Genomic DNA, 26,943 nt, shown 5'->3' with positions numbered 1-26,943 from the left:
CCAGTAGACTGAGAGGTCTCTGCAGATGGGGCCAAAATCTCCTTCTGAACTTCCTTCTTGCACACAGGACAGAGCTGTCCTTATGCAGAAGCCTGGGAGGCAGGAGGAGGACAGGCTAAGGATGATTTTCTGGGATATTCTTGACCCTATTCATGGCCTTCTGAAGCAGAAGCAGCCTGGACATCGGCTTCACACACCTCCATCTCCCCAGACACACACCCAGAGGAGCCAGCCCCATTGGAAGTTTCCAGGGGCGATCTCAGGAGTAATAATCCCAGTAATTGGAGGCCAGCAGGTGGAGATAAGGTCGCTAAGCCATGATAATGCAGGAGGTGAGCCAAGTAAATGCTGGGTTCTGGGTCACTTTATAGGGATTCATGGGGAGTTCACGGTGGAACAGACAAAATTCTCGGTGAGTGCATGGTAATTTCCTACATGAAGAACCCAAGGGGCCTCAAGGGATCTAAAAGGAATTGTCGAGGTACAAATTAGGCTGACTCCAGCCGACCAGGCTATTTAAGGGGCGAGCTGGACCGAGAACGCAGCGGCTGTTTGCGCCCCTCCTGCCTCCCGCGCGGCCAGCACCGGTCCTTGACAGCCATGAGCCGCCAACTGACCCGTTTCCCCGGCGAGCAGCGCCTGGGCTTCAGCGGCTGCTCCGCGGTCCTTTCCGGCCGAAATGGCAGCAGCTCCGCCTCATTCCGGGCCGGGGTCAAGGGCTTGGCCTCCTTTGGCAGCAAGAGCCTCTTCTGCCTTGGGGGCAGCCGGCGCCTGGCTCTCAGCGCTGCGGCGGGGCGGGGCGGCGGCCGCCTGGGCGGCTTCGTGGGCACCGTCTTTGGCAGCGCCGGGCTGGGGCCCGCGTGTCCCTCCGTGTGCCCGCCCGGGGGCATCCCTCAGGTCACCGTCAACAAGAGCCTCCTGGCCCCGCTCAACGTGGAGCTGGACCCCGAGATCCAGAGGGTGCGCGCCCAGGAGCGGGAGCAGATCAAGGCGCTGAACAACAAGTTCGCCTCCTTCATCGACAAGGTGAGTCCTCGGGCATCGGCCTGTCGCCTGCGTTGGGCGCAGTGTGCACAGGGGTGCCGGCTCTGCCACTGGCGAGATGCGTGGGAACCTGGGCGAGTCATAACCTTTCCGAGCCTCCCTTTTCCATTTGTAAAACGGGCACAATAATGGGTCTTGCTCCAGTGGGTTGCCTTGAGGCTTAATTGGGATGATTACAAAGTGCTTAGAACAGTGCCTGGCACACACTTCCAATAAACAGGATGTATTAGTCCGTTTTCAAGCTGTTGATAAAGACATACCCAAGACTGGGAAAAAAAAGAGATTTATTTGGACTTACAGTTCCCCATGGCTGGGGAGGCCTCAGAATCATGACGGGAGATCAAAGTCACTTTTTATATGGCGGCGGCCAGCGAAAAATGAGGAAGAAGCAGAAACAGAAACCCCTGATAAACACATCAGACCTCGTGAGACTTATTCACTATCAGGAGGAGAATAGCAGGAGAAAGATCGGTCCCCATGATTCATTTACCTCCCCCTGGGCCCCTTCCACAACACGTGGGAATTCTGGGAGAGGTAATTCAAGTTGAGATTTGGGTGGGGACATAGCCAAACAATATCAAGGACCTTCATTTCTTTCTTGCATGAGACAAGACTGTGGGAAGGGAGGGGGCAGGATTGCTAAGGAATGGGCACTTTGAGAGCTTCCAATATCAGAAGAGGAGATGGGACCCACATTCAGGGCAGGGCATTAGGGACACAGGCCAGTAGACGTTGCAGGACATGGTGCTTGGTGCTTGAGGAGTGGGGTGAGAGCTAGGAAGGTGATAGAGGAGGTGAGAGAAAAGGGCCGGAAAACTGAAGGGTGAGGCTGAGGAGGCACTTGGAAAGAGTGCATGTAAGGTTACAGGTGTAGGCTGAGGGTGGGGTGTCCAGAAATTGGGGTAGTAGGGAAGTTGTCTCTGGAGATTCCGAGGCAATGACCCCAGTGAGTGGAGAGGAGACAGGGAATGGGCTTCTCTTGTCTCCACCTGAGTAGAAGATCTAGACGGTGAGTGATAAGGGACAGCCTTTTAACAATAGCTGACATTTATGGTGCTGTCCCAAGTAATTCTCATTTACTAATGCACAACCCATCATTCTGTTGTTGTTCTGCCTTGCAGACGAGGATATTAGGACATGGGAGGCTAAGAAATGAATTCACCTTGGACAGGACTGTTGGTGGTGGACGGCGTGCCACCACTATGCTAGGGAATAGGAAGTGAGGTGGCTGCAGGGCACAGGTCTGCATGGAAGAAACACAGCAGCTGTTCCAGAGGCTGGGGCATTCTCTTGCTCTTTTATGTCTGTTGTTCCCTAGCATGTTTCCTTCTGCCCCTCAAGCTAAGAGATAGGTGAGAAGAGGTGTGTGGCAGAGGGCTCAGAGTTATTGAGTCTAAAAATGTGCACCCTGGTCAAGTATGAAGGAACCTTGTGAAGACATGGTAGCCTGCTGTGAACAACAAAGAAATGAACAAACCAAGTGCAATTTAGGCTACACAACAGGAGGAAGGCTCTAAATGCCAGTGTGCTTTCCAATGCCACTCCCCAGTCCCTGTTTCTCCCCTGCTCCCCATTTCTCTTTACTCAGAAAGCACCAGCATTTATAGCAAGAGAAGCTACCTCTGTCTCATGAAAACTCACTAAGGCAGAGGCAGGTGGTACCATTGCTTAAGTCCTCTTCTGATTTCTTATAGACTGGGTCCTATTTCTTGTCTTGGAGATCCAGGTGAGCATGTCCCTTGGCTGAATCCACCCAGGGATGAGCCTTGCTCTTTCCTACCCCCAATCCCCCAGGATGGCTGCCTCTGGTTTTTCGGGCCCTCTCCTCACTCTTGAGAGGCAACAGCATGGGGACTCTGGGCGATGACTGCCTTTGGGTTCCAGGTGCGGTTCCTGGAGCAGCAGAATCAGGTGCTGGAGACCAAGTGGAACCTCCTACAGCAGCTGGACTTGAACAACTGCAGGAAGAACCTGGAGCCCATTTATGAGGGCTACATCAGCAACCTGCGGAAGCAGCTGGAGACGCTGTCTGGGGACAGGGTGAGGCTGGACTCGGAGCTGAGGAACATGCAGGATTTGGTGGAAGACTACAAGAAGAGGTGAGTGAGTGGCAGGGAATATGCTTCTGGAGGATCTGATTTCAAATGAGGTTTTTGTCTGGAGACAGCATTTTTGCTTCTTAGATCCTTTGCTGTTACCAGGGGAGGGAGGAACATCCAGTCAGAATGGGACTTAGGAAAAGAATAGATCTACCTACACCGGTTCTCCAAACTGTCTAGGAAATGTGTGCTCAATTTCTAGCACTGAAAATGAAGGAATGGGGGAAAGAGAGTTGTATCAAAACCAGATGGATATCTCAAATGCCTTTGTAGTTCCTCCTGAGTGAAGTTTTCCATGGCAGTTCCCAGAACGTAAGACACTCCACCAATTCCAGAACAAATTTTAAATCTAAAAAAAAAAGGATTTTAAAAACGTATTCCATGTTGAATCATGACTGTGCTGCTGAATCCTGCCTTTAAAGAGAAGAATTGAGAATGTTTGAGGGATGATTGAGAATGAGTTGGAACCAGAGAGTGTGTCTTCCTCCAAGTTGAGCCGAATATGAGAGAGTAATAAATCAAGGCTCGGTGTGACCTGATATTTTGGAAGTTTGCTTCCAGATGCCAGGATTTCTAGCGGCAGGTGGCTTCTTCCACAATTCAAGTGGCTGGAGATGGTCAGAGCTGAGTTCTTTCTCTTGCTCCATATTCAATCTACTTGCCCATCTCTATTCTGAAATTCCCTCAAAGCAGAACCCTGGCCCAAGCCCTGCATGAAGAACCTGAGGAAGGAGGGGACATGGTCCCTGACCTCAGAGAGCACACAGGTTGTGAGGACAGGATTAAAGAACAGTTTCAGATAGCCACCAATAAGAAGAAACAAATACAGTGTGAACTGAGATTGGTGGAATTAAGATGGGAACTGGAGCCCAACTAGAGATGCAAGCAGGGTCTGGAAAGAACAGGGGGCTGCCGGGCATAGTCCAGAAGTCCCAGACAGAGGCATCCAGGGGTGGTGCTATCTCTGGGCCTTTCAGATTGGAGTGGTTTTGTGCTCCTGAACACCATGAACTAGTTGAGCAACCACAGATGAGTCTCTGTGTCCTCTGTGAACTTTAGTTTTAGTATTTATGAAAACCAAATACTGATATCTGCCTTGCTACCTAACAGAGCTATTGAGAGGATAATGCCAGCCAGACAGTAGTATATTAGCAGCTTTGAAAAGAATCCAAGTGCTACATAAATGTAAGACATTGTTTTCCCTATGTCAGAGGTCCTGGCTTCACTAGTAACTAGCATTATGACCTTGGCCAAGTATTTTCATGTCTTTTGCCTCATTTATAAAATTGGGATAATAATAGAATGTACTTCATAGGGCTGTTGTGGGGATCAAATGAAATAATGTGTGTGAAGAATTTAGCACAGTGTTTAGCACGTAGTAAGAGGTACAATAAATATTAGCTGCATTTATTAGGAGTATTTTTAAATTGATTTTATCACTCATCTCTTCTACCTGTGGGTCCTCATGCCAGGTTTTTGCATCTCTCTTACGATATTTCATAAGAAATGCTAATCATATATCATCTGCAAATTAGAATTTTCAGTGTATGTGCCTTCTTGTTAAACTGTGAGCTTCTAGAAGATCCACAGTGTATATGTCTTAAGCATCATTGTATACACTGAAGCTTTTCTCATAGATTCTCTGAAATGGTTTTTGAAAACTCTTCACAATTAAAAAAATTTCACAATTAAAAAATTGAAACTGCAACTTTTAATCATAAGTGTAAGTACTTTCAAAGAGTGTAATTTAAAATGTATTATGTGTATTCCTATTTGAAATTGTAATAGCCACATCACTCATTTAGATGTATCCAAATTGCATCCAGGTGCTGCGGCAGGTTAGTGCCCATCACCCTTCATCTAAAAAGGCAATGAACGGGCTCTGCTTTAAAAATCATAACTTTTACCTTGATGCTTTTCTTATTTGAACTCCAATTTTCATGCCACTTTCCCTACATAATTTTGTTCTAATATAATATATTTTTATGTCTCTAAGTCTTTTATTGATCACCCTATCACAAAATATGCATGTATCTTGAAACTTTAAAAAGTGTACTTCTTGTGGCCTGTATTCCCAGCACTTTGGGAGGCCAAGGCGGGTGGATCATTTGAGCTCAAGAGTTCGAGGCTAGCTGGCCAACATGATGAAACCCCGTTTCTATAAAAAATATAAAAAATTAGCTGGGCATGGTGGCGCGCATCTGTGTTCCCAATTACTCGGGACGCTGAGGCACTAGAATGTCTTGAACCTGGGAGGCAGAGGTTGCAGTGAGCCGAGTCATGCCACTGTACTCCATTCTGGGTGACAGAGCAAGATTCTGTCAAAAAAAAAAAAAGAAAAAGAAAAAGAAAAAGAAAAAAAGAAAAAGAAAGTTTACTTTTTGTGATTGTAAGTTTTTAAATGTCAAAAGACTTATTTTGGGTTGAGTTACCCAAACAACAAAATATATTGCTAATTTTGTTAAATAAGTATTAAACATAAGAACTGAAAAAAAATTGAAATTACATTTCTTAATGAGTTGAATGGGGTAGATTTTTTTCTAAGTGGCTTAGTTATCCATGTATGAATATTGTTCTTATTGAGCTGAGATAGGATTCTAGTCCTGTGTGTTTTCCATTCTTAGGTAAGTGCTGGGAAACTTTAATCATATAAGTAGATTTTAATGGAAGGAGTTTTGCAAGCCCAATGTTATTTAGTTCTCAGAATGTCTTTCCAGTTTTTCTGCTTTTTCTTTCTTCCATAGTGCTGTTTCTAACATGCTGCATAATTGACTTATTTGTTGTGTTTGCTGTTTGTCTCTCTCTGCTTCATAAGGGCAGGGAAATTTTTGTTCACTTACTTATCCTAAGTGCCTACAAAGTACCCCACACTCAACATATATTTTCTTAGGTGAATGATTATATGTCAAAATCACATAATGACTCATCGTTAAAGATCATGTTTAACCATCTGTCAGCTGACAATTCAGAACCTTCTTTTTTTGAAAGCAAAACTTAAAAACCATCTGACTTGCAAAAAGAACTTGTGTCATAGTCAGCAAAGTCATTATCTTCCAAATTTCTGGAAGATTTTTCCATAAGGCTTTACCAAGACTGATCAAATGACCATGCTTATACAACTTATTCTGTCCTTTAGGAGCACCATGTTTAATCCAATGGATCAGAAAGGACTGGAAACATAAAACATTGTTAATACTCAATACACCTATGCCAATTCTTTATCCTTAAAGAATAATGTGATTCTGCCTCATGTTTTTGTACACGAATACACACACTGGCACATTTTTGAGACTTTGGAGCTGCAGATTTACCTCATTCAATTTACATAGAAAATATCTGCCTTCTAGCTTCATTGGAAAAGCCAGTCTTCATGTTCAAATCAGAGACATGAGTTGCTTTTTATCAGAAAAAGCCTGACTTCATTTCTCAATTCAAGTAAAAATAAGAATTTGTACTTTAGGGACTATTATAAAATCCACTCAGCAGTAAACTAAGAAATATGTCTTGTATAATAGGTTATTGAAAGCACTCAAGATTAAAATGATTTAGATTTAATATAACTAATACAACTATGTTATAAAACAAGAGAAATCAATATGTACTTTTTCATGGTTTAACTTTTAATTATTCATTGCAATATATTTTTAAATAATAAATTATTTTTAAGTTTATAATGCCATAAAACTTATCATTTTTATTTTTAATGTGTGTGTTGAACTTAGTGTTTGGCCTCTAGAAGTAAATAATGTAAAATTATTTATAACTAACGTCATTGATTTTGATAGCCCACTTAGTCAAAAGTTTTCTGTGTATTTTAGGAAATAGATATAAACTACTAAAAAATAATTGGTCTGGCAACTACCATATGTTTTATTTTTATTAAGAGGAGGTAGACATTATTAAGCATTTTGTAAGATAATATAAAATAAAGTTTGACTGAATAGAAATAGCTGTTTCATGACATAATTTGATTAAAAGGTTTCAGTTGTCTTTTGAATAAGACACAGAATCTGGGATAAATCGTATAAACTGCTTTCTGTGTGTTTTATATAGCATGACTAGAAAGATCTGCAGCCTCAGAAGACATCCTAGTCACACTGGAAATAACTCCCTTCACTACCCTGCACGGCTTCAGCCGTTCAACAGTGCCTTTTTTTTTTTTTTTTTTTTTTTTTTTTAATACTTTAAGTTCTAGGGTACATGTGCACAACGTGCAGGTTTGTTACATATGTGTACATGTGCCGTGTTGGTTTGCCGCACCCATTACCTCATCGTTTGCATTAGGTATTTCTCCTAATGCTATCCCCTGCCGCTGCCTCCACCCCATGACAGGCCCAGGTGTGTGTTGTTCCCCACACTGTGTCCAAGTGTTCTCATTGTTCAATTCCCACCTACGAGTGAGAACATGTGGTGTTTGGTTTTCTGTCCTTGCAATAGTTGCTCAGAATGGTGGTTTCCAGCTTCATCCATGTCCCCACAAAGGACATGAACTCATCCTTTTTTTTTATGGCTGCATGGTATTCCATGTTGTATATGTGCCACAGTTTCTTAATCCAGTCTGCCATTGATGGACATTTAGGTTGGTTCCTAGTCTTTGCTATTGTGAATAGTGCCACAATAAACATACGTGTGTATGTGTCTTTATAGTAGCATGATTTATAATCCTTTGGGTATATACCCAGTAATGGGATCGCTGGGTTAAATGGTATTTCTAGTTCTAGATCCTTGAGGAATTGCCACACTCAACAGTGCTTTTTGAGGAGGGGGCTGCCAGGGACATGCCTTAGGAATGAGCAAAGAGCTGAAAAGGATTGTTTATGTTAAGTACATGAATAAAAAAGCTATTACCTAGCCTTAATTCTTTTTTTCACTGTTTTACTGAGGTAAAATACACATAACAAAATTTACCGTCTTAGCCATTTTTCAGTAGACGGTTCAGTGGTATCAAATACATTGCAACCATTATGACCGTCCACCTCCAGAACACACTTTCCATCTAGTGAAGTGGGAACTGTATACCCACTTAACACTAATTCCTCATTTCTTCCTTCCCCTCTTCCCAGCCCCTGGCTCCCACCATTCTACTTTATGTCTCTGACTTAGACTACTCTACGTACCTCACATGAATGAGATCATTTGTCTTTTGGAATATTTGTCTTTTTGTGATTGGCTTCTTTTCACTTAGCAGAATGTCCTCAAGGTTCATCCATATCGTAGCATATTGTAGAATTTTTTTCTTTCTAAGTCTGAATGATATTCCATTGCATATATACACCACATTTTGCTTATCCATTTATCATTAATTATTTCTTACCAATGCTCTATTTTGTTACCATACTCTCACAAATGTCCTGTAATGTATTCTTTGAGAATAATAGGGGATGGAAGAGGTAAGCTCTTTAAATAAAATGATTAGTTCCCTTACCTCCCCAATCAACAACATGTCTGTATTAAGAACATCCCAGTCCTAACCAAATTTCTGTGTCTTAGACCTTGCTTCTGTTTCTGCTTCACCTGGAACATGAATATGTATAAGAAATAGGTATAACATACAGTTTGAAAGTGACAACAATGTTTTGTTTGGTGCCTAGGAGGTTTTTGCACCCTTAGTCATTGCACAGTACCAAGATGCCATGTGCCAGAAGGGAATGCCTTTTCACCTCTGCTATAATGTGGGAGGGGCTAATTGTGACAGGGAGAGGGACAGTAGAATCTGCATGACATGTCAACCACAGGTGCTGTCTGAGGCAGGTAGTTTTAAGGCAGACTGCATAGGGACAGAGGAGCTGGAAATTGATTCCTTTAAATATGTCCTTGCCTGCATCCCCTTTAGGAAGGTTATGTGTGCCCCAGGGGTACATGAATCCCAGTTTGAAGACCCCCACACTGAGCTCTCAGCACAGAGGTGATAACTAACTGTTCAGTGAATGTTTGCAGAACTGAATTACCTCATTGTCTTGCCCCATGCAGGTATGAGGTGGAGATTAACAGACGCACAGCTGCTGAGAATGAGTTTGTGGTACTCAAGAAGGTAAGAGGGGTGCAAGGTGGGCTGGAAGAAGCCTAGAGGCCTCCCTGACCACCTGGCACAGTGATGCTTGTAGGGTGAGGAAAGGGGCCCTGTAGGTCACTCAGTCCCTTGAGCAGGGGTGACTGGCACTTTAACTTCCCAACCCCTCCCTCCAAGTCCCTTGCCTGGGATGCATGCTGTTTCTAGAATTTGCCAGTCTAAAATCTGGGCATTTTACTGCACTACTGGTGTGGCCATTGCACTGCATGTTAGTTGGTTTACTCTCAGGGACTGAGCCCCCCATGAAGCCCAGGGTGAAGGGAGCAGAGAGAGCAAGGCTTCCTGTGGCAGGGAGGGAGGGATGGGCAGGGAAGGCCCTCTCAGGGCTGCTTGACTGTCACATGCTCCCAGGATGTGGATGCTGCTTACATGAACAAGGTTGAGCTCCAGGCCAAGGTGGACTCCTTGACAGATGAGATTAAATTCTTCAAGTGCCTTTATGAAGGGGTAAGGACTTGGCTGACCTCTCTTGGGAGGTCTACTCCTTTAACAAGTGGCTTCTGGCTCCTGGCTGGAGGGTGGTGTGGACCAAGAATTGGGAGGGAGAAAGCTTTCAACCTGGTGGCCCTGACATTCACCAAGGCCCTTCTGGGTGCTGAACAATGAGTTAGGTTTTGAGGAGTCCATGAAGGAGAATAAATGATTCTCACCCTCCAGGAGTTCACAGCCTGGCAGGAAAACACCATGTAGCTGAGATTTCAGAGAGCAGAAGAAGGAATGGTGGGTTCTGCCTGGGCCATCAGTGAAGGTTCTTGGAGAGAGAGGAGAAAGAGGAAGATTTCAGTGGGTGCTGAGGGGGGCAGAAAAATGGAAGGTCCAGGAGCCTGTCCTGTGCTAAAGCACGAGGAATGAGGAAGGGTGCAGAGGCCTGGGGAAGGGACCAGTGCTGGTGACTCCCTAGGGGCCTTCACATGCTAGGTAAAGAGTTCAGACTTGGTCCTATGGGTGGAGGGTGGTGGTGGCTGGTTTCTGAGGATGAGAATGTAGACGAGGGCAAGAGTGGTTCTGAGTGTGTAACGGAGAGAGGAGTTCCAGCGTTTGGGGCTGAAACCTAAGGCGCTCATTCACATGCCTGCCAGGCACTGGTGCTGAGGCAGAGTTCAAACGCTGAGGAGTGGCAGAGAGGGACGGTGGGGAATTTGCCCAGGAGGACCAAGAAAACTGGTTCCTCATGAGGACCCCTTAACTAGAGTCCCTCCCCAAACCGTCTCCAGGAGATCGCTCAGATCCAGTCCCACATCAGCGACACGTCCGTCATCCTGTCAATGGACAACAACCGGAACCTGGACCTGGACAGCATCATTGCTGAGGTCCGTGCTCAGTACGAGGAGATCGCCCTGAAGAGCAAGGCTGAGGCTGAGACCCTGTACCAGACCAAGGTGAGCTGGGTGCCAGGTGTGCTGAGTCCCACTGGCCACAGCTAGCACCCTCTCAGCATGTGTGCATGTGTATGTGTGTGTGTGTGTGTGTGTGTATTTGGGCTCAGTCAAGACCTCCTTTGTCTCGGAGTTGAGCCTTGTGGAAATGCCACCCCATGTGTAAGGGAGATTAACTACAGTCTCTGCTTGTTTTGTGGACATATATGGGGCTTAGCCCTTGTCCTGTCATGGCCTTTGGCTGAGGCCACACTAGCTACAACCCTGATAGGATTCTGACTCTGTTTCTATGGGTGATTCACATATATTGTCTTATCTTCATGTTTTCTTCATGTTTCTAACTTTGGCAAATTGAGGGCAGGAAATTCAAACTCTGCCAAGTCCCTCATGTTTGAGAACCTGAGGATCCTATTGAACTAGGGCAGGACCTTTTCTGTCCAGAAGAAAAGGAACCTGCCCTAGTTCAGTAGTATCCTTGTGTTCCTCTTCTCTTGTCACCCAACCTCAGATCCAGGAGCTGCAGGTCACAGCAGGCCAGCATGGGGATGACCTCAAGCTCACCAAGGCTGAAATCTCTGAGCTCAACCGCCTGATCCAGAGGATCCGCTCAGAGATAGGGAATGTGAAGAAGCAGGTGGGTTCTATGAAATGAATCCACTAACAGTATTTATTGAGTCGCAATCTGGGCCACACATAACATGAAGAAAGGGTAAAACACAGTGCCCTCCTTAGGTTTTCCTCTAATTTACCAGGAGAGGATGATCTGAACAGATGTGGAGGGATAAAGCAGCCTACACACTGTAGGTAAGTGCTGCAGGAGCCCAGAGGGGTGGGAGGTGAATGAGGACCCCAGGGAAGCTTTGCAGGAGGTGGAATTACACCAGGAGAGGGGAAAGAGCAGGTGAAGGAGCTGGCAGGAGCAATGAGCTTAGGTAGGGATGTGCACGGCACACGTGCAGGTGGGCTTGCCTATCTGGGGCAGGGGGCTCGCTGCTCAGCAGGGGTGGCAGGGAGCAGGGGACAAGACTGGGTAGGAATAGGCAGGCCATGGGGTTTAAACCTAACGCAGGAGGTAAGATGGAGCCATTTGAAGGTTTTGCATGATGATTCCTTGTGGAAGGAGAGAAAATCCAGCAGGAGATTTTAGAACAAAATGGAGGAGGCACAGCCCCCACAACCTAGATTGGGCTCAGGGCCATGCACTCGTGGGGGAGCTTCCTGCACTAGTGCTGTGCTGTGGGGAGGGCACTGCATTGAGGTCCTGCTCTCTGGGACATAGTACCCCTGCAACCACACCTGTGGTTCTAAAGCAAGCAAACCCATGAGTTCTCAAGTTTGTGGAGGCAGTGCAAGGGTTTAAGACCCCATCTCCTTACCCTCCTCTGCACCCCATCTTTCACGCTGCATGGTGCATGCTTACACATGTACACACACACACACACACACACATACAGACACTACTCCTCTGTGCTCATGGTAGTGGGAAGAAGAAAGACCAGCATTAAATAACTTGTGGTGTTTTTGTTTAATCAAGAGCTATGTAAGTGCAGAAAAAACACAGATGTTTGAAGCTACCCTCAGTATTCTACTACAGTGTTTAACTAATGAAATGCTATGTGTTTATGGTTGGATGAGATTATTACCAGAAAGTGACCTTGCTTTGGTGGTCAGGGAAGATATCCTCTGTGGGGAACAAATGGGGATCACTCGCAATGCTGAGTCCCCATTGGGGCTCCTTTTGAAGGCCCTCAGCTAAGGTGCTTCCTGCCCTTCTGGCATCCTCCATCACATGCAGAGTTTCTTGGCATTTGGTGTCCTCAGCATCCATGTGACATTTGTTTGAAAGGATGCTAGAATTTCAAGTCCTCTCAACTCAGGCCACGTTCAGAAGACCCAAGCTTTTGGTGTCCCTCTGCCCCAGGTTCACTCTGTGGGATCTTGGTCAGTAAAAAAGAACAGAAGACAGTTTGACAAATTCAGGTGACAGCGTGTGTGGCCACTCCATGAATGATTAAAACCTCTACAGTCCCCAGGGTGGGGAAGGGTTTTCTGTGGCTAGAAGGCTGGGTCCTAGGCATCTCCTTGAGGCTGTGAGCCATTTATCCAAAATGCGAGGGCATTGGCACTGCTGGGGGCCTGCCCAGCAGAGGAGGATGGCGACAGCTGGACAATATTCTACAGCCCATTTGGCCTTGGATCAGCTGCTTTCCTTGGTGTGAAGTAAATGGGGCTCTACAAATCGGCATACCCCAGACAGAAAACCTCACCTCTCACCAAAACCTTAGTTGAAGGAATACATCAGGACTAAAGGGCTCAGGAAGCTCCCTGGGGGCTTTCACATACGTGCAAGCACACAGCCCTAGCTGCAGTTATGCAAAGGTATCTTCTCTAATTTATATATATATATATATATATATAATTTTTTTTTCTTTTTTTTGAGATGGATTCTCCCTCTGTCGCCCAGGCCGGAGTTCAGTGGTACAATCTGGGCTCACTGCAACCTCCGTCTCCTGGGTTCAAGCGATTCTCCTGCCTCAGCCTCTTGAGTACCTGGGACCACAGGCAACTGTGTGTCATCACTCCCAGATAAGTTTTGTATTTTTAGTAGAGACGGGGTTTCATCATGTTGGCCAGGCTGGTTTTGAACTCCTGACCTCAGGTGATTCACATGCCTTGGCCTCCCAAAGTGCTGGGATTACAGGCATAAGCCACCATGCCCAGTCTATTTTATTTATTTATTTATTTTTATTTTAATTTTTGTTTTGACTTCTGGGGTACATGTACAGGATGTGCGGGTTTGTTACATAGGTAAACGTGTGCCATGGTGGTTTGCTGTACCTATCAACCCATCACCTAAGTATTGAGCACAGCATGCATTAGCTGTTTTTTTTTTGTTGTTTGTTTGTTTGTTTGTTTGTTTTAGCTATTTTTCCTAAAGCTCTATCACCCTCCACCCGCCAACTGGCTCCAGTGTACATTGTTCCCCTCCCTGTGTCCATGTGTTCTCATTGTTCAACTCCTGCTTATAAGTGAGAACATGCGGTGTTTGGTTCTCTGTTCTCAGTTATGTAAAGGTATCTTCTAAGCCTGTTACCATTTAGCATAGTTCTCTGTGGGATTTAGGGACCAAACTCTAAGTGTGGCAAGTTTATAGGACATTTTATTAGTAGGAACTTTATTAGCCCTCATGTTTTCCCTGTGATTTATGGGATCTCCTAAAACAACCTGTGCACTGCAGAGCTGAATGAAGTCTAGCTGCTCACGGACTTTTTTTTTCAGAATTGACATAAGAATCTTACAGCTGATATTTTCAGGCCAGGAGGGAGAGGGCAGGGGCCACATGCCCAGGCCAACTGCTTTCTCAGTGCCTTCCCCTCCTTCCTCCCAGGTGAAGGTTTTCTACTTTCAGATGCAGAGGAATGAGCCAGGGTGAACCATGCCTGGAGTGAGGGGAAGAACAGACTCACTTCTAGGGATGGCCAAAGTTGGATAAACCAATAGGATCTCCAAGCGCTTACCATCAGTCAGGACAAAACGAGGGGAGGTTGTCCAAGCAAGATCTCAGAACTGGGCTCTAACTCTTAAGTGCTGGATCTGTTTGCCCTTCAGTGCGCCAATCTGGAGACGGCCATCGCTGACGCCGAGCAGCGAGGGGACTGCGCCCTGAAGGATGCCCGGGCCAAGCTGGACGAGCTGGAGGGCGCCCTGCACCAGGCCAAGGAGGAGCTGGCACGGATGCTGCGTGAGTACCAGGAGCTCATGAGCCTGAAGCTGGCCCTGGATGTGGAGATCGCCACCTACCGCAAGCTGCTGGAGGGCGAGGAGTGCAGGTGAGGGGCCGGATACCCCGTGTCGGGGCCGGTTTTATCTCTGCTGTGGTAGGAAGCTCCAAGGGAAACAGTTTGGTCCTGTTTAGGTCCTACTGAAGTAAAACCATACAGCAAATGGGCTTGTCACATGATTAGGAAGGCCGAAATTGGACAGCAAGAAAGACCAAATTGTAAAAAATCCCAAAGGTTGTGGGAGAGGAGGTATTAATGCCAGTAATGTTTGAGAAACAGTATCCCCTGACCCTTTATGGTGCATTTTTGTGGGTAGGGGGGGAGAAGCAAGACGGCCTCTAAGGGCCGTCCAAGTTCAAGGTCGCTCCAGCAAAGCCGGGGGCTCCAATGGGGAGGTAAGCTCATTCTTCTTAATCGTCTAAGACCAGTGGAATGACTAGAGGGAAGTGGAGGCCTCATGGTCCCACACAGCAAGCAGTTCCAAAGCATCTTGATGGAGGGCTGACTCCTTGCAGCAGATTTCCATTTCTCTATTTCTTGGGAGGTCGCACTGGGATGTGTGGGAAGAAAGGAGGCTGGGATGGGGTTGGGAAGGCACGTTCTGCGTGGAGAGGCTTATTCACAGAGGTGACTTCCAGGTGGTTGGGGTGATTATTTATGGGGGATTTACCTGTTTTTCTTCTCCTCCTTCAGGATGTCTGGCGAATATCCAAATTCTGTGAGCATCTGTAAGTATCTGCAGATCTCAGTTCTGCCCTTAGTCACCTTGCCAGAAGTCCGAGTCCCTGTAATTCATGACACCAAAGAGAAATCAGAATGACAGAGGGGGCTCAGGGGAGACTTAAGGGCAAAAGGAATGAACTGGCTGTAGTAACTAGGGGGAAGCAGTGGATGGAGAAGACGATCATGAGAGACAAAAGTACAACCTATAGAAAGATCAAATGATACTCATGAGTGTATCATCCAACGAATGATGCTTAATGGTGACATTATTTTTCTGTTGACCAAAACAAAGGCCCCAGATTGTAGTTAAGGGGGACTGAGGGGCCTAAAGGGTTGAGTGATGGAATGAATGAATTAGATGGAATGGTTGAATGAACAAATGAGAGCACATCCTCGGCTGTAAAAGCTGGAGAGCCTGTGTGGAGATGCTGTGGTGCTGAGAGACAGGGCCCTCAGTGGCCCCTTTCCTCATCAGCAGACCAGCAGCACCAGATGGGCCCTGGGAAGTGCCTCTCTTCATTTGTCCTGCCCATGGGGGAAATTCACACACTAATTGGAAAAGGTAAAGTGTATGAGGCTAAATGCATGAAAAATGAAGCCGTATGATCAGTGCTGATAAAAATCTCTTAGTAAACTGAAACACACAACAGAGAGAATCCATCTCAGCAGGAAGCCACTGCAGGCGAGAGTAAAGGGGGTGGCCCAGGATGCCCCAGGAGGGGCTCTGACGTGGGGCTAGAGCTGACTGGGGCTGAGATCTTCTCTCATCCATTCCAGCCGTCATCAGCAGCACCAGTGCTGGGGCAGGAGGGGCTGGCTTCAGCATGGGCTTTGGCACCTCAAGCAGTTATAGCTACAAAACTGCAGCTGCAGACGTCAAGACCAAAGGCAGCTGTGGCAGCGAGCTCAAGGATCCCCTTGCCAAAACCTCGGGGAGCAGTTGTGCCACCAAAAAGTCCTCCAGATGATGGACAAGTGGTTGGCTCTGTGAGCAGAAGGCTTCCCAACCCATCCATTTCCTCCCTCTCCTTCCCTGGGCTCCCTTTCCAAGTCAAGAAATGCTTTGTCTGTCACTATAGTCCCAACTCCATTTCCTCTCCCTGTTGTCCTCAAGGTGTGATGCTTCGATGCAAGGAGTCCAGTCATGAGCTCTCTCAGTGGCCTCCTTCTTAGTCCCGTTTCGTTGGGTCATTGCCTGAAATGCAAAGACAACACACATACCCAGGATGTTTCCCCATGGCCAGCTACAAGCCCCTCTGCCTCCATGCCTTTCTAGGCCCTTTGCTGCCAAGGGACTCTCTTCATCTTCTGATTGGGATTGTGTCCAGTCCTCTGCTTCTCCTGCAATAAATGAGTAAATCTGTTTGGTTCTCAGTTGAATCTGTTGCCCAGAATGTCACCATCTGCAGGGCCTTAACTTTTCTTCATCTGACAGTTGTTTCACTCTGGGTCCTGGGCTCATGTGGCTCTTCACTGGTTTTAGCCAGGTAAGTACTGGGAGAGGGCTGATCCTTGTAAACAGTTGAAATGTATTACCGAGGCCGCTGCCGTGCAGGCCCTTTGCTTCACGTGCCCTGTGCCACCTATTCTGCACAATAGCCCTGTGAGACATCATTACCCCACATCAGATACAGATGTTAGAGCTCCGCACGGCTTCCTGCTCTGGTTCTCAAAGCACCCATGGCTGTGCACGCTCACTGTCTGTGTAGCGAGTGGTCGTCCCTTCATTCTCCCCAGCGTCTCACTCTCCACCACCCACCACTCACTCCCCAGTCCTGCTCCCACACAGTGACCCTGCCTTCCTCTTCTTCTAACCAACTTCCTTTTTACCCTAATGTGTAAGGCCTGTGTGTGTATATGCTTATAGCCTCTCTGTCTGAGGTATATATGAAGTAGTGGCTCGTTTAACAAATATTTAGTGAGCAAGGCATTGCTCAGGCACTGGGATTACCAGAATAAACAAAATAGGCATAGACACTGGCCCCACAGAGCGAGAGTGAAAATATGAGTGATATATAATATGAAGTCAAGCAGTGTTAACTACTATGAAGAAAAATTCAGTGGAGTAAGAAGCTGAGAGATTCAAGGATGCTCTTTTAGCTCTCTCTGTGTGTGTATGTGTATGTGTGTGTATGTTTGTGTGTATGTGTGTATATGTGTGTGTATGTGTGTGTTTCCGCAAGAATGTTTGTTTTTCAGAGTCAGCACAGTTGATTTGAGAAAAACCCTTAACGCAAGACCATCTTTCAAGTGCAAGCTTCGTTTGAGGGTGGCATTCAGAGTGCCCGAGATCCTGTCTCCGCTGCATCGTTTCCCACTTTATTCTCTAGCCTTTCCCCATGCAGGCCAGACTTTTCACACCCGAGGGCCTTTGCACATAACATTTTCTCAACCTCAGGTGTCCATTACGCGCTGATGGACGGCCTGCGCACCGTGCGTGGCCTGACTGAGACTCCACCACCCACATTTCTGTGGTGCCTGGTCCCTCCAGGTGGACTACCCGTCTTCAAGCATTACATGAGAAGGATCGTTTCAGTCATGGCCCAACACCTCCCTGCCCCACACCTGCATTCTACAGGCAGGCAGACTGAGTCCCAGAAGGCTGAGTGATCTGTCCATATTCAGAGCACTGGCGAGCAGCCGGGGCTGGACCAGTGGCCTTCACACTCACAGCCCTGTCCTGAGCCTGTGTTAAAGCCGACACTCTATTTTTCTGGTGTCATGTCAGCTGCTCACATGTCTGTCCCTCACTCCATGCCCTACATCCCCTTGTTCCAGGGTCCGGCTCACAATCAGCACTTTTGCAATGAGAATGCATGCCTTAGTTCAACCCACCTTCCCTGGGGAAAAGAGCTGGATATACACACAACATACCCATGTCTCAATGGCCTGGTGTGCAAGTGATAAGACATATTTGTGTTAATAAATTTGTGTTTTATATGCATTTGTATGCAGGCAGTCACTCAAACTGGGACACTTGATCTAAATAAATACTAAGCTGGATCCTTGAACAACTGGCAAAGCCAGGACTGTCAGATAAACGGTCCCCTTGGGCCTAGCATTGTGGCAGAAGAGTCATATACCAAGTTTTGAAGTCTGGCTCTTCTAATTGTCAGAAGTGGCCTAGTGCAAGGTCCTGCACCTGTGAAAGAAGATGAATACAAGCTGGTCATTGCGAAGTGCTTTCTGTGCACCAGAAGCCGTTCTCAGCAGTCACTCTGCTCAACTCTTTACGGCTGGTAACTCAATGAATTCTCCCAACAATCTGACATGCATTATTTTTATAAGATGTGATTATTATAATGTCCATTTAACTTGTGAGGATATTGAAGCTCAGAGGAGTTAAGTAACTAACCAAATGTCACTCGGTTAGTAAATGGGAAGAACTGAATTCCAGTCTGATTCTGGAGTCTATGCTCCTGGCTTCGACACCTCCTTACCTTTCAAAGAACTCACCTTAGAGGAGATCAGAGAATAGGAAAAGAGATAAGGGAAGTAAACCAGTGCCTGGAACACAGTCTGCCACCTGTAGATGCTCACTGTTATTATTAGTATTTTCAAAGCATAAGTCTGTGTTTGCCGGCTGTGGGCTGGTTCATGTCCGAGGAGTGTGGATCAACAGCAGGACTTTGCCCTGGCCGAGATGGGATAAGTGAGAGGTGGAGTCCATTAACTAAATTAACTAACTAATTAACTAAAATACATTTCTGTCTGGTCACTGGCTGTTCATTTCCAAGCCGGGGAAAACCCTCGGTGCCTCTATTTTGTGCACACACTGCCCTCTGCCATCGGTCCTGGATACTGCACTTTCCATCCCTGTGACTCTGGAGGAAAGACTTCCCTACAGCAGGGAGGGTGTAGGATGACCCTAGACAGGCTCGGCGCCCCTTGCGGAGCTGCCAGTGGGAGGGGATGCTGTTTCACTCCCTGGCGTGCCCAGGCTGGCCCCAGCCTCTGTGTTGCCTGGGCCTGACTCCTGTCTCCTCTTCCTCTCCTCTCTGGCCTCTCCTCTAACAGGAAGGAGGAGGGGGCAGGGGCTGATGCTGCCTGCTGCCTGAACCTCCACACCTCTAGTTAGAGAACCTGAGGCCTTCGGACAGCTTTTCCTGAAAATCTTGGTGCTGATCCAGAGGTCCTTGGAGTGAGGGCCCCCATGACTCAACTGAGACCCCCTCTTCTAAGCCCTGCCTGCTCTGTGTGCAAACCCCTCCCTCCTCTGAGAACTCTTTCTTTCTCAGGCAGTAGATGAGCCAGTCATGGAGGCACCGGCAAGGCACAGCCAACAGGCTCCATAGGAAGAAAGGCCTGAGAGAGGAACACAATCTGGAAAGGCTTCCTGGAGGAGGTGGTAACAGGGATGTGAATTGTTGGAGACAGGGAGCTTGTTAAAGACTGCTTAGGTCCCATTTGGCAGCTGCTCTGGAGTTTGAGCTGCCCTTTGCCAGCTGTTTCCAATCTCCCTCTCAGAGGCTCTGCCACTTCTGCCACCTATAGAGTGGCAACTAGACAAAGGACAATTGTTCTGCACTGCCCCTCAGTCCTTACATTCACATTTAGCAAAACTTCTAGGAGTGCCAGAGATGTTGAGGGTCTCTCCTCTCCTGCAAACCAGCTGCCATTGGCTTGTCTATCCCTCCTCCCTGGTGAGTCATCCACACTGCATCCCCATTTAGATGCAGACCCCTCTCTGGGGCTTATCCCTGAAATCCCTCCTTCTTGCTTCCAATTCGTCCATCTCCGGGAGAGATTCCACATCCTTCTTCCCGGAACTCCAGATGCAGCCCAAGTTCTAGATTAAAGCTGCTCCCAACTCAGGACCTGAACCATAGCGTGGTGGATCCAGGACTGAAAGGGACCTTAGAAGTCCAGCGTGGAAGTACACACACTTTGCAGTCAGCCAGGTGTGGATCTGAATCCTTTTGTTGATTTGTTTCTTTTCCCAGTTGTAACTGCGATATGGGCAACTCAGTTTCTTTGCTCAATTTCTCTTTCCTCACTTGTAACGTGGGAAAAACAAGAGTATTTACCTGACAGGTTGGTGTGAGGATGAAATGAGTTAAAATGTGCAAAGAGCTTAGTACAGTGACTAGTGCATAGCAAGCTCCATGTCGCACCTGAGGCACACCTGCCAGGCTAGCTTCTGGCTCCATTCCAGTCCCATTACATTCTCCTCCAGCCTCCCAACCCACATCCATTTCCAGAAGGTTCTCTACTCCTGGAAGGGCTGCTGGTTCCTCTGAGCCTTCTCTTTGGCCCCTGTTATAACATGCAGCCCCCACCCTTGCTCCACACTGCCCCTGTTCCTCTTCCCTGAAATGGGAGCCACTATGACCCAGGACTTGCTTTCACCGGCTCTCGCTTCCAGATGGCTTTCCCTGTGATGTGAGTGGTTCTCCTCAACTCTCGGATCTGCAGGCTCCTGGTTCATTTCATAACCTGCCTCCTGAGCCCACAGCTGTGTGTCCAACCTGGTTGCCCTGCATAAGACACCATTTGCCTCAGTGGGGGCCCATGACACTGGGAAGATGGGGACTTGGTCTCTTGGTGTCAACATCTCCTGCCTCCTTTTCTGCAGGAGAGGGGGATAGAACTTTCCAAAAGGGCTGGCTGTGGTCTTGGCTCCAGATGGAAGAGCTCACTCTCTGACCCTGAGGCTCAGGTGCCAGTGTCAAGCCTCCCCTAGGTCCCACCTGCCCAAGCCTCAAATTCCATGGCAGGTCTGCATTGGTGAGGGTGGCGCTGAGGGTCCCTCACCCCACAGCAGTGAGAGGTTCCCTGTATCCAGCAGGCCACCCATCCCTTCCACCTACAGGCCAGGGCTGCATGGATGTGTCTCTCATGGAGCTCTGAAGGGCTCAGTTCAGTCTCCTGCCCTAACCTCAGGGTTCATCCTCCATTCTCTCTCTTTTTAGCCCTTCCCTCAGCAGCAACTTACCCTCCTCACTGACCCAGCCTTCGCTAGGTCCTTTCTCTAAAGACTCCACTTCTTCTATTTCTTCTTGACATGCTACTTTTATGTTTCTTCCTCCCAATTTCCACATCGCCTATGGTGATCCAGGCCCCTAGTGCTTCTGCCCTGCCTGGTATCTCTCCTCTTCTCCTGTCCCTTCTTAACACCTTTCCCCAGGGCCCAGCAGGCTCAGATATAATGTGGGCCCAGGGAGGGAAGCTGGTCATTCCTTCCACACTGGAGGTAGTTGCCACCCCAGGCCTGACCCACCACTAGAGCACTCCCCAGGGACGGTGCAGGGTTGGGCTTCTCCTTCCTGTTTGGATGGATTGTGTGATGCTCTGATGATGGGAGATAGAGAGCATGTCATTAGCGATGATGTGGCTTAATTACAGCCCAATGCACAGCCGGCTTGTTTGCTTTGCAAATGGGCAGAGGAAGAGGTGGATCAAGCATCAAACTTCACAGTGAAGATCAAAAGATTAAGGCATTTCCCCCAGCCTCCCTGTTGTCTTTCAAAAATGAATCCTGTAATAAAGGGGGTTGGGGTCTCAGAAAATATAAATTTCTTCCTGAAGTGGCTGGAGGGAAGGTGGAGGGGGTCTGAGGTAAGGAGATGGATTAAATAGTGCCCAGATGGGGGCCTAGTGGAATTTAAAAATGAACAAATGGAAGAAACGTGTCCTTCCCAGGGCAAGACGGTGCTTGTCTTCACATACCTATGTGCAATGGAGCTGAGAAAAGTTCCCTGTGATGACTAGGTAGGTGGTGGGTAGAGTCGTAAAGAGTTCAGAGAGCTTTTCTTGAAAAAAAAAAAAAAAAAAGAGGAGGAGAGAAAGAGAATTAAAGAGTGCTTGATCTACAGTCAGGGGCTAGGGGCCTGTTCCATCATAAAAACCTTAGGAGCCCAAGCAGGGAGAGAACTAAGAATGGAGGAGCTTGGAGAGACACAATTCAGGAGGTGCTGAAGACAAAAGGAGACTCAGACTGGAACAATGAACAGTAGCCCGCTGATCCCCAAGCCAGAGAAAAGCTAGGTGGGGCAGAGTTCCTGGTGACAAGCCCTGTGGGTGCCAGTGAGTGGGGAGCTGCGAGACCACCACTTTTCCCCAAGGATCAGAGAGGAAAGACCCTGGGAACTGGCAGACAGAGCTCAGGCAGCCCTGGAGAAGGAGGCGAATGCTCAGTGAATGCTCAGGGAAAGGGTCATGGAGGCTCCCATGACCCTTTGTGCAGGAGGACAGCTCTGACCAGAGGCTCCAACTCACCTGTGGAATGTGAGCCCATCCCTGAGACTTAGGCAAGCTAACAGGGCGGCCCTGGTGGGGCGTGCAGGTTGTGCTGAGCACTAAGTCTCAGTGCGGGGGAAGTAGAGGCTGAAATCCAGCCATGCACCCTGGGAAAGGGCTGCATCTGCCCAGAGGAAGGGGCACCTTTTTCTAATTGGCATAAAGGCTCCGTATGGGCCCTGCAACAACTTGGTTAAACTGCTCTGATGTTTCTCTCTCCAGGTGGGAAGGGTGGAGCATGCCCATCCTGAGCTGGGCTGCAGCAGAGAGGAGGGAGATACCCATGCTGGGAAGAAGTGGGGAAGGTCCTAGACTCAGAGAAGGGTGCTTGCAGGGATGCAGCCCCCATGTTTACCCGGAGAGGCATAGGTAGAAAGTTCCACGAGACTAGCAGTGATAAGGAAACTGCCAGGTTTCAGGTCACTAAACATCCTCTGCTAAGTGTTTAATAAATAGAGGCTTACTGCACAATGTGCTCTACACTAATGTGACACCAAGAAATGGGAATTTTGACCATGCTGACTGCCCGTCTGGGATTTCACTCAGTACAGTGCCTGTAACAGGACAGGCACTGAGTGAGAGGGATTGGAATTAAATAAAAATTGATGCCATCCAGCCATCTGCTTTCTTCTCATAATCTGAGGAATTCATTTAACAAGAGTGTGTGTGAGGGGAAAAGGGGGTCTAGTAGGGATGGAGACAGGGATTGCTTGAGTGTTTAAGTTTCACAGGCTTGGTAGACGTGACTTCAGTGATCCTTAGGGTCCACTGGAGAGTCTGGTACTCAGAGCTCTGCAATATGGTGTGTGATGTTCCGGTGATCAAGGGTCCAGTTTTTTCCAGAACAGTCCAGAACTTTCCAGAACTTCTGTAGCACTGAAAGTTGGATGTTCTGGAAAACCCCTCAGCCCTAGGAAAACTGGGATAGTTGAGTACTCTACAAAACAGTATCTAGATACTCCATATCATCTTGCCTGGGGTGCTTTTCCTATTCCTCTGTGCCCAGAGTTTCCTATTCCCCCTCTCACCAACATGGAGCTTTCTGCTTCACTCTCCACACCCTCTCCGACTCAGCCCCCAGCCATGTCTAGAGCCCAGGATTGCAGCAGTGGGCTCTGCCCATGTCTCTGGTGCATATCCCATCTGTCATCAGACTCCTGGCACAGAAAATTTAATGTCAGGAAAGTGAAGGGCTTTGGGAGACACATGGAGAAAAAGCAGATGAACTCTATTGTCTGGGCTAGCTAACTTTGGACTAAGATGGAAACACAGGCTTCTTTCAAACTGGTTCAGACAGGCAGAGGGTATTAGGTTTCTGCACTGAGATTATTTTCAAAGGGAAATCAGAGAACTCAGTTTTAGAACCTTTCCAGTGCTAAGGTGCTGTGGTTTGTCCCCAAGTCTTGTCCCCGCAAAGTTATCTCAAGAATCCTTCAAGCTTCTTTCTCTTTTCTTTTCTTTTCTTTTCTTTCTTTCTTTTTTTTTTTTTTTTTTTTTGAGATGGATTTTTGCTCTTGTCCCCCAGGCTGGAGTGCAATAGCACAATCTCAGCTCACTGCAACCTCTGCCTCCTGGGTTCACAAGATTCTCCTGCCTCAGCCTACCAAGTAGCTGGGATTACAGGCATGTGCCACCACTCCCAGCTAATTTTTGTATTTTTATTAGACACAGGGTTTCACCATTTTGGCCAGGTTGGTCTCGAATTCCTGGCCTCAAGTGATCTGCCCACCTCGGCCACCCAAAGTACTGGGATTACAGGCATAAGCCACCATGCCTGGCCTTTCTCTTTTCTTTAATGACCTTGATCTACAGAATCTGGGTCCCTCAACTGTTGTTCTGTGCCCAGGAGCAGTCAAAGGCCAAAGAGCTAGAGAAAAACAACCTTCATTATTCGTCTTCAAACTATAGACATGATGGTTACAGCCATTGGAATTTTTCATGGGGCTGCTTTTTATTTCCCTCTGTTGAGATGTGCTCTGCAGAATGGGATTCTTATGCTCCAAGAAGATGGTGAGAGATTGTGGCACAATTGACTCAGCTCCCTTGGGCTCCCTGAGGTACCTGTGTCTCCAAAGCCCTCCTCTTGTAACACAGAGCCTATTCCTTAACCAAAAGCATTGGCCCTGTGAAATCAGGACCCTTGCATGATTCCACAGTGTCTGCAGGGAGAAGGGAACTGTCTAGGCCTGCACCGCCATCTCTGCCTCCATCTCTGCTTCCCAAGTCGAGCCTTCCCTTACAATCTGCCTGGGCCTCTAGCTGTCTGAGGGATGCCCCATGCACCTGCCCCATCTGGCCAACTTTCCAGTTCCCAGCCCCTACCTCAGAGAGCCCAGCCTCTCTTTTATTCTATTTTTCCGTTTCTTTTTAATTCAAGGGTGGAGAAGATTTAGGGTAAGCAAAAAGTAGATTTTCATGTACTTTTAAAATTCTTTTTAGATCAGAATTTCAATGAACAGCTTGTCTGAGTTACTTGTTCAAGCACATAATCCAATATAGGCATGTAAAATTAAAACTACAGCAATAACAACAGCAAAACAACTTCTGTATATTTATATTGTTTCTCCTCCAGTTCAATTAACTTCCTAAAAGAGAAAGAGAGCGTCTCAGATATCTCCCTCTGTCTAGCATAGAGCTGAACACACAGTAGATGCCCAGTTTTATACACATTTAATGAACTAATTAATCTCTTTAGGCCTTGGGACACTCATTAGTCCAATGAACTCAAAGACCAGGGTGTGGTGTGTGATTACTAATTAAAGGGTATCCAACACAGTGAAGGCTGGAACTCTAGGGATCTGACTGCACAGGCCAAAGACAATTCCTCTGCAATTAAGTTCCCTAGGAACCAATTAGGAGGATTGCTTCTGTGTGGCCACAATCACAACACTGTTATCAGGAAATTCTACTCTGCCTCTACCTTTTCCTTCTCCATCACAGCCACACCGCCACCATCATTACCGCCACTGTCAGTAACCCTTATTGGCCAGCCTCCAGCACAGGGCTCAGCCCACAGAGGCACCCTTTATAATGAATACAAAGGGTGGCAGGACCCCTAGCCCTAGTCCTGGCCTTTCCCAGCCCATCACACACTTCTGAGTGTGGATGGACCCCTTTCATTCTGCTGCATTTCCCGGGCACCTGGATGTCTGCTTTTTGTTTACCCCAAGTCTTCTCTAGCCTCAAAGATCTAGCCTCATGCCTTTTCTGCTTTGTAAATGCCTTCTTGTTGAAATTCCTATCAGATTGGGGCTCATAGTCAGCCAGGTGGTGGTGGCACAAAGACTCAGCTAGCCAGAACTGTGTTTATTTCTCCCTTCTAGCCAGGCAATGAAGGGCCAGCTGCTGGGGATTCTAGAATAAAACAGCTGCTCATGAAAGCAAGTCTCTTCCTTCCCCCTGCCCATCCTTGCTGTGGCTGATTTTCTCTCTGAACCTAGAGTGATGTCTTATCATGAGCAGCTACCCTTTGCAAGTCCCCAGTTCAGCAACCTCCCCTTCTCTTCATGTCACACTTTAATCAAAAACAACAGAAACACAAGCACGAGGGTCCCAGCCCACAGCTGCCATGCCTGCCACATGTACCACAATGTCTCTGCATCTTTGCTACTAACTTCCATCTCTATCGTATAACATGATGGTCAGGAACGTGGACTTTGAAACCAGACGCACTTGAATTCCAGGCCCAACTCTAACTTACTAGTTGAGTGAGATGGGTAAGTTCCTCTGTTTCTTCAACTGTAAAGGTGGGTCAGTGAGACATCCCATGTAGTGCTTGGCACAACGCCTGGCACATGTGAACAATAAGTGTTAACTCTTTCTGCTACTACCATCACTATTATACAACGATGTTACTACCACTATTGCTACTACTATAAGGAATACTTCCTCTGAGCCCCACTACCTCTGAGCCACTACTCTGAGCCAGCACCTGTCATGGGCATTGTTGGGAATATAAGTCTGGCTTCTGGAGATCCCCAAAAACCCTAATCAAAAAGAGCCATTCCTCAGTGCACCTCTGATCCATGGTTTGTAATGCTCTTCTGTTATTCCACAGCTTTGGCTCTACTTTAAGTTCTTTGTGTGGATTCCTCTTATTGGTCTGCAGGCTTCTTGGGGGCTGGGGCCGTAGGACAGTCACCCCCAGGTCAAGGAACTCACACCATTTGTTGACTTGCACACTCCAGCACAGGAAGGAGGCAAACCCACCGTCTGGCAGCACCCCTGCTGTTGCCCTTGCAACCTGACTTAGAAAAAACCACAAGCAACCCCTTCAATTACATTCTCCTGTGCTCTAGGGCTAGGCCCTGCCAGGAGGGCCCCCCTGAGACAGGGTCCCTGGGGAAGAACCTTCCACCATTGTCTTAGAGGCTAAGAGGAAAACACCCTGTGAAGGGGAAAGTCTTCTGGGGTAGGTTCCAGGCCTAAGCTCCACGCTCCCTGCCCAGGTCAGCTTCTCCTTTTCCCTCCCCAGCACTGGGAGCAGTTGTCTTCTGCCCTCGGCTGGATCCAAACAGGCCAAGCGTTCCCAGTTTAGTTATAGGAAGTGGTCAGAGTCTCACATGAAGGCAGCTGCCAGACACCTAGTTTTGAAATAATTTTTTTTTTTA

At 47.4% G+C, this 26,943-nt stretch overlaps 1 protein-coding gene across 2 annotated transcripts; it reads left to right on the top strand.

Moving 5' to 3' along the window:
• Window positions 1–292: 292 nt before the first annotated feature.
• KRT72 (keratin 72) lies at window positions 293–16,457 on the top strand. Of its 2 annotated transcripts, XM_009180786.4 has the most exons (10): window positions 293–1,026; window positions 2,929–3,143; window positions 9,114–9,174; window positions 9,565–9,660; window positions 10,428–10,592; window positions 11,098–11,223; window positions 14,199–14,419; window positions 15,065–15,099; window positions 15,872–16,081; window positions 16,209–16,457. In XM_009180786.4, exons 1-9 carry the CDS (start codon window positions 601–603, stop codon window positions 16,060–16,062), a joined length of 1,536 nt encoding a protein of 511 aa, XP_009179050.2. In that variant the 5' UTR covers window positions 293–600; the 3' UTR covers window positions 16,063–16,081; window positions 16,209–16,457. The 2 variants fall into 2 exon arrangements, with proteins under 2 accessions (XP_009179050.2, XP_003906472.2); XM_003906423.5 differs by having other exon boundaries at window positions 15,872–16,457.
• The last annotated feature ends 10,486 nt before the right edge of the window (window positions 16,458–26,943 follow it).

Source organism: Papio anubis, chromosome 9, assembly GCF_008728515.1.
Source record: "Papio anubis isolate 15944 chromosome 9, Panubis1.0, whole genome shotgun sequence".
Taxonomy (NCBI): Eukaryota; Metazoa; Chordata; class Mammalia; order Primates; family Cercopithecidae; genus Papio; species Papio anubis.
Note: the sequence above shows the minus strand (reverse complement) of the source record. Positions and strands in the feature narration are given on the sequence as shown.

Bases quoted from the DNA above. Each gene is read 5' to 3' on its own strand.
- KRT72 (XM_009180786.4), top strand. From the start codon at position 601: ATGAGCCGCCAACTGACCCGTTTCCCCGGCGAGCAGCGCCTGGGCTTC. The intron at 3,144-9,113 runs GTGAGTGAGTGG...TGCCCCATGCAG, and splicing joins GTGGAAGACTACAAGAAGAG to GTATGAGGTGGAGATTAACA. The intron at 15,100-15,871 runs GTAAGTATCTGC...CATCCATTCCAG, and splicing joins TCCAAATTCTGTGAGCATCT to CCGTCATCAGCAGCACCAGT.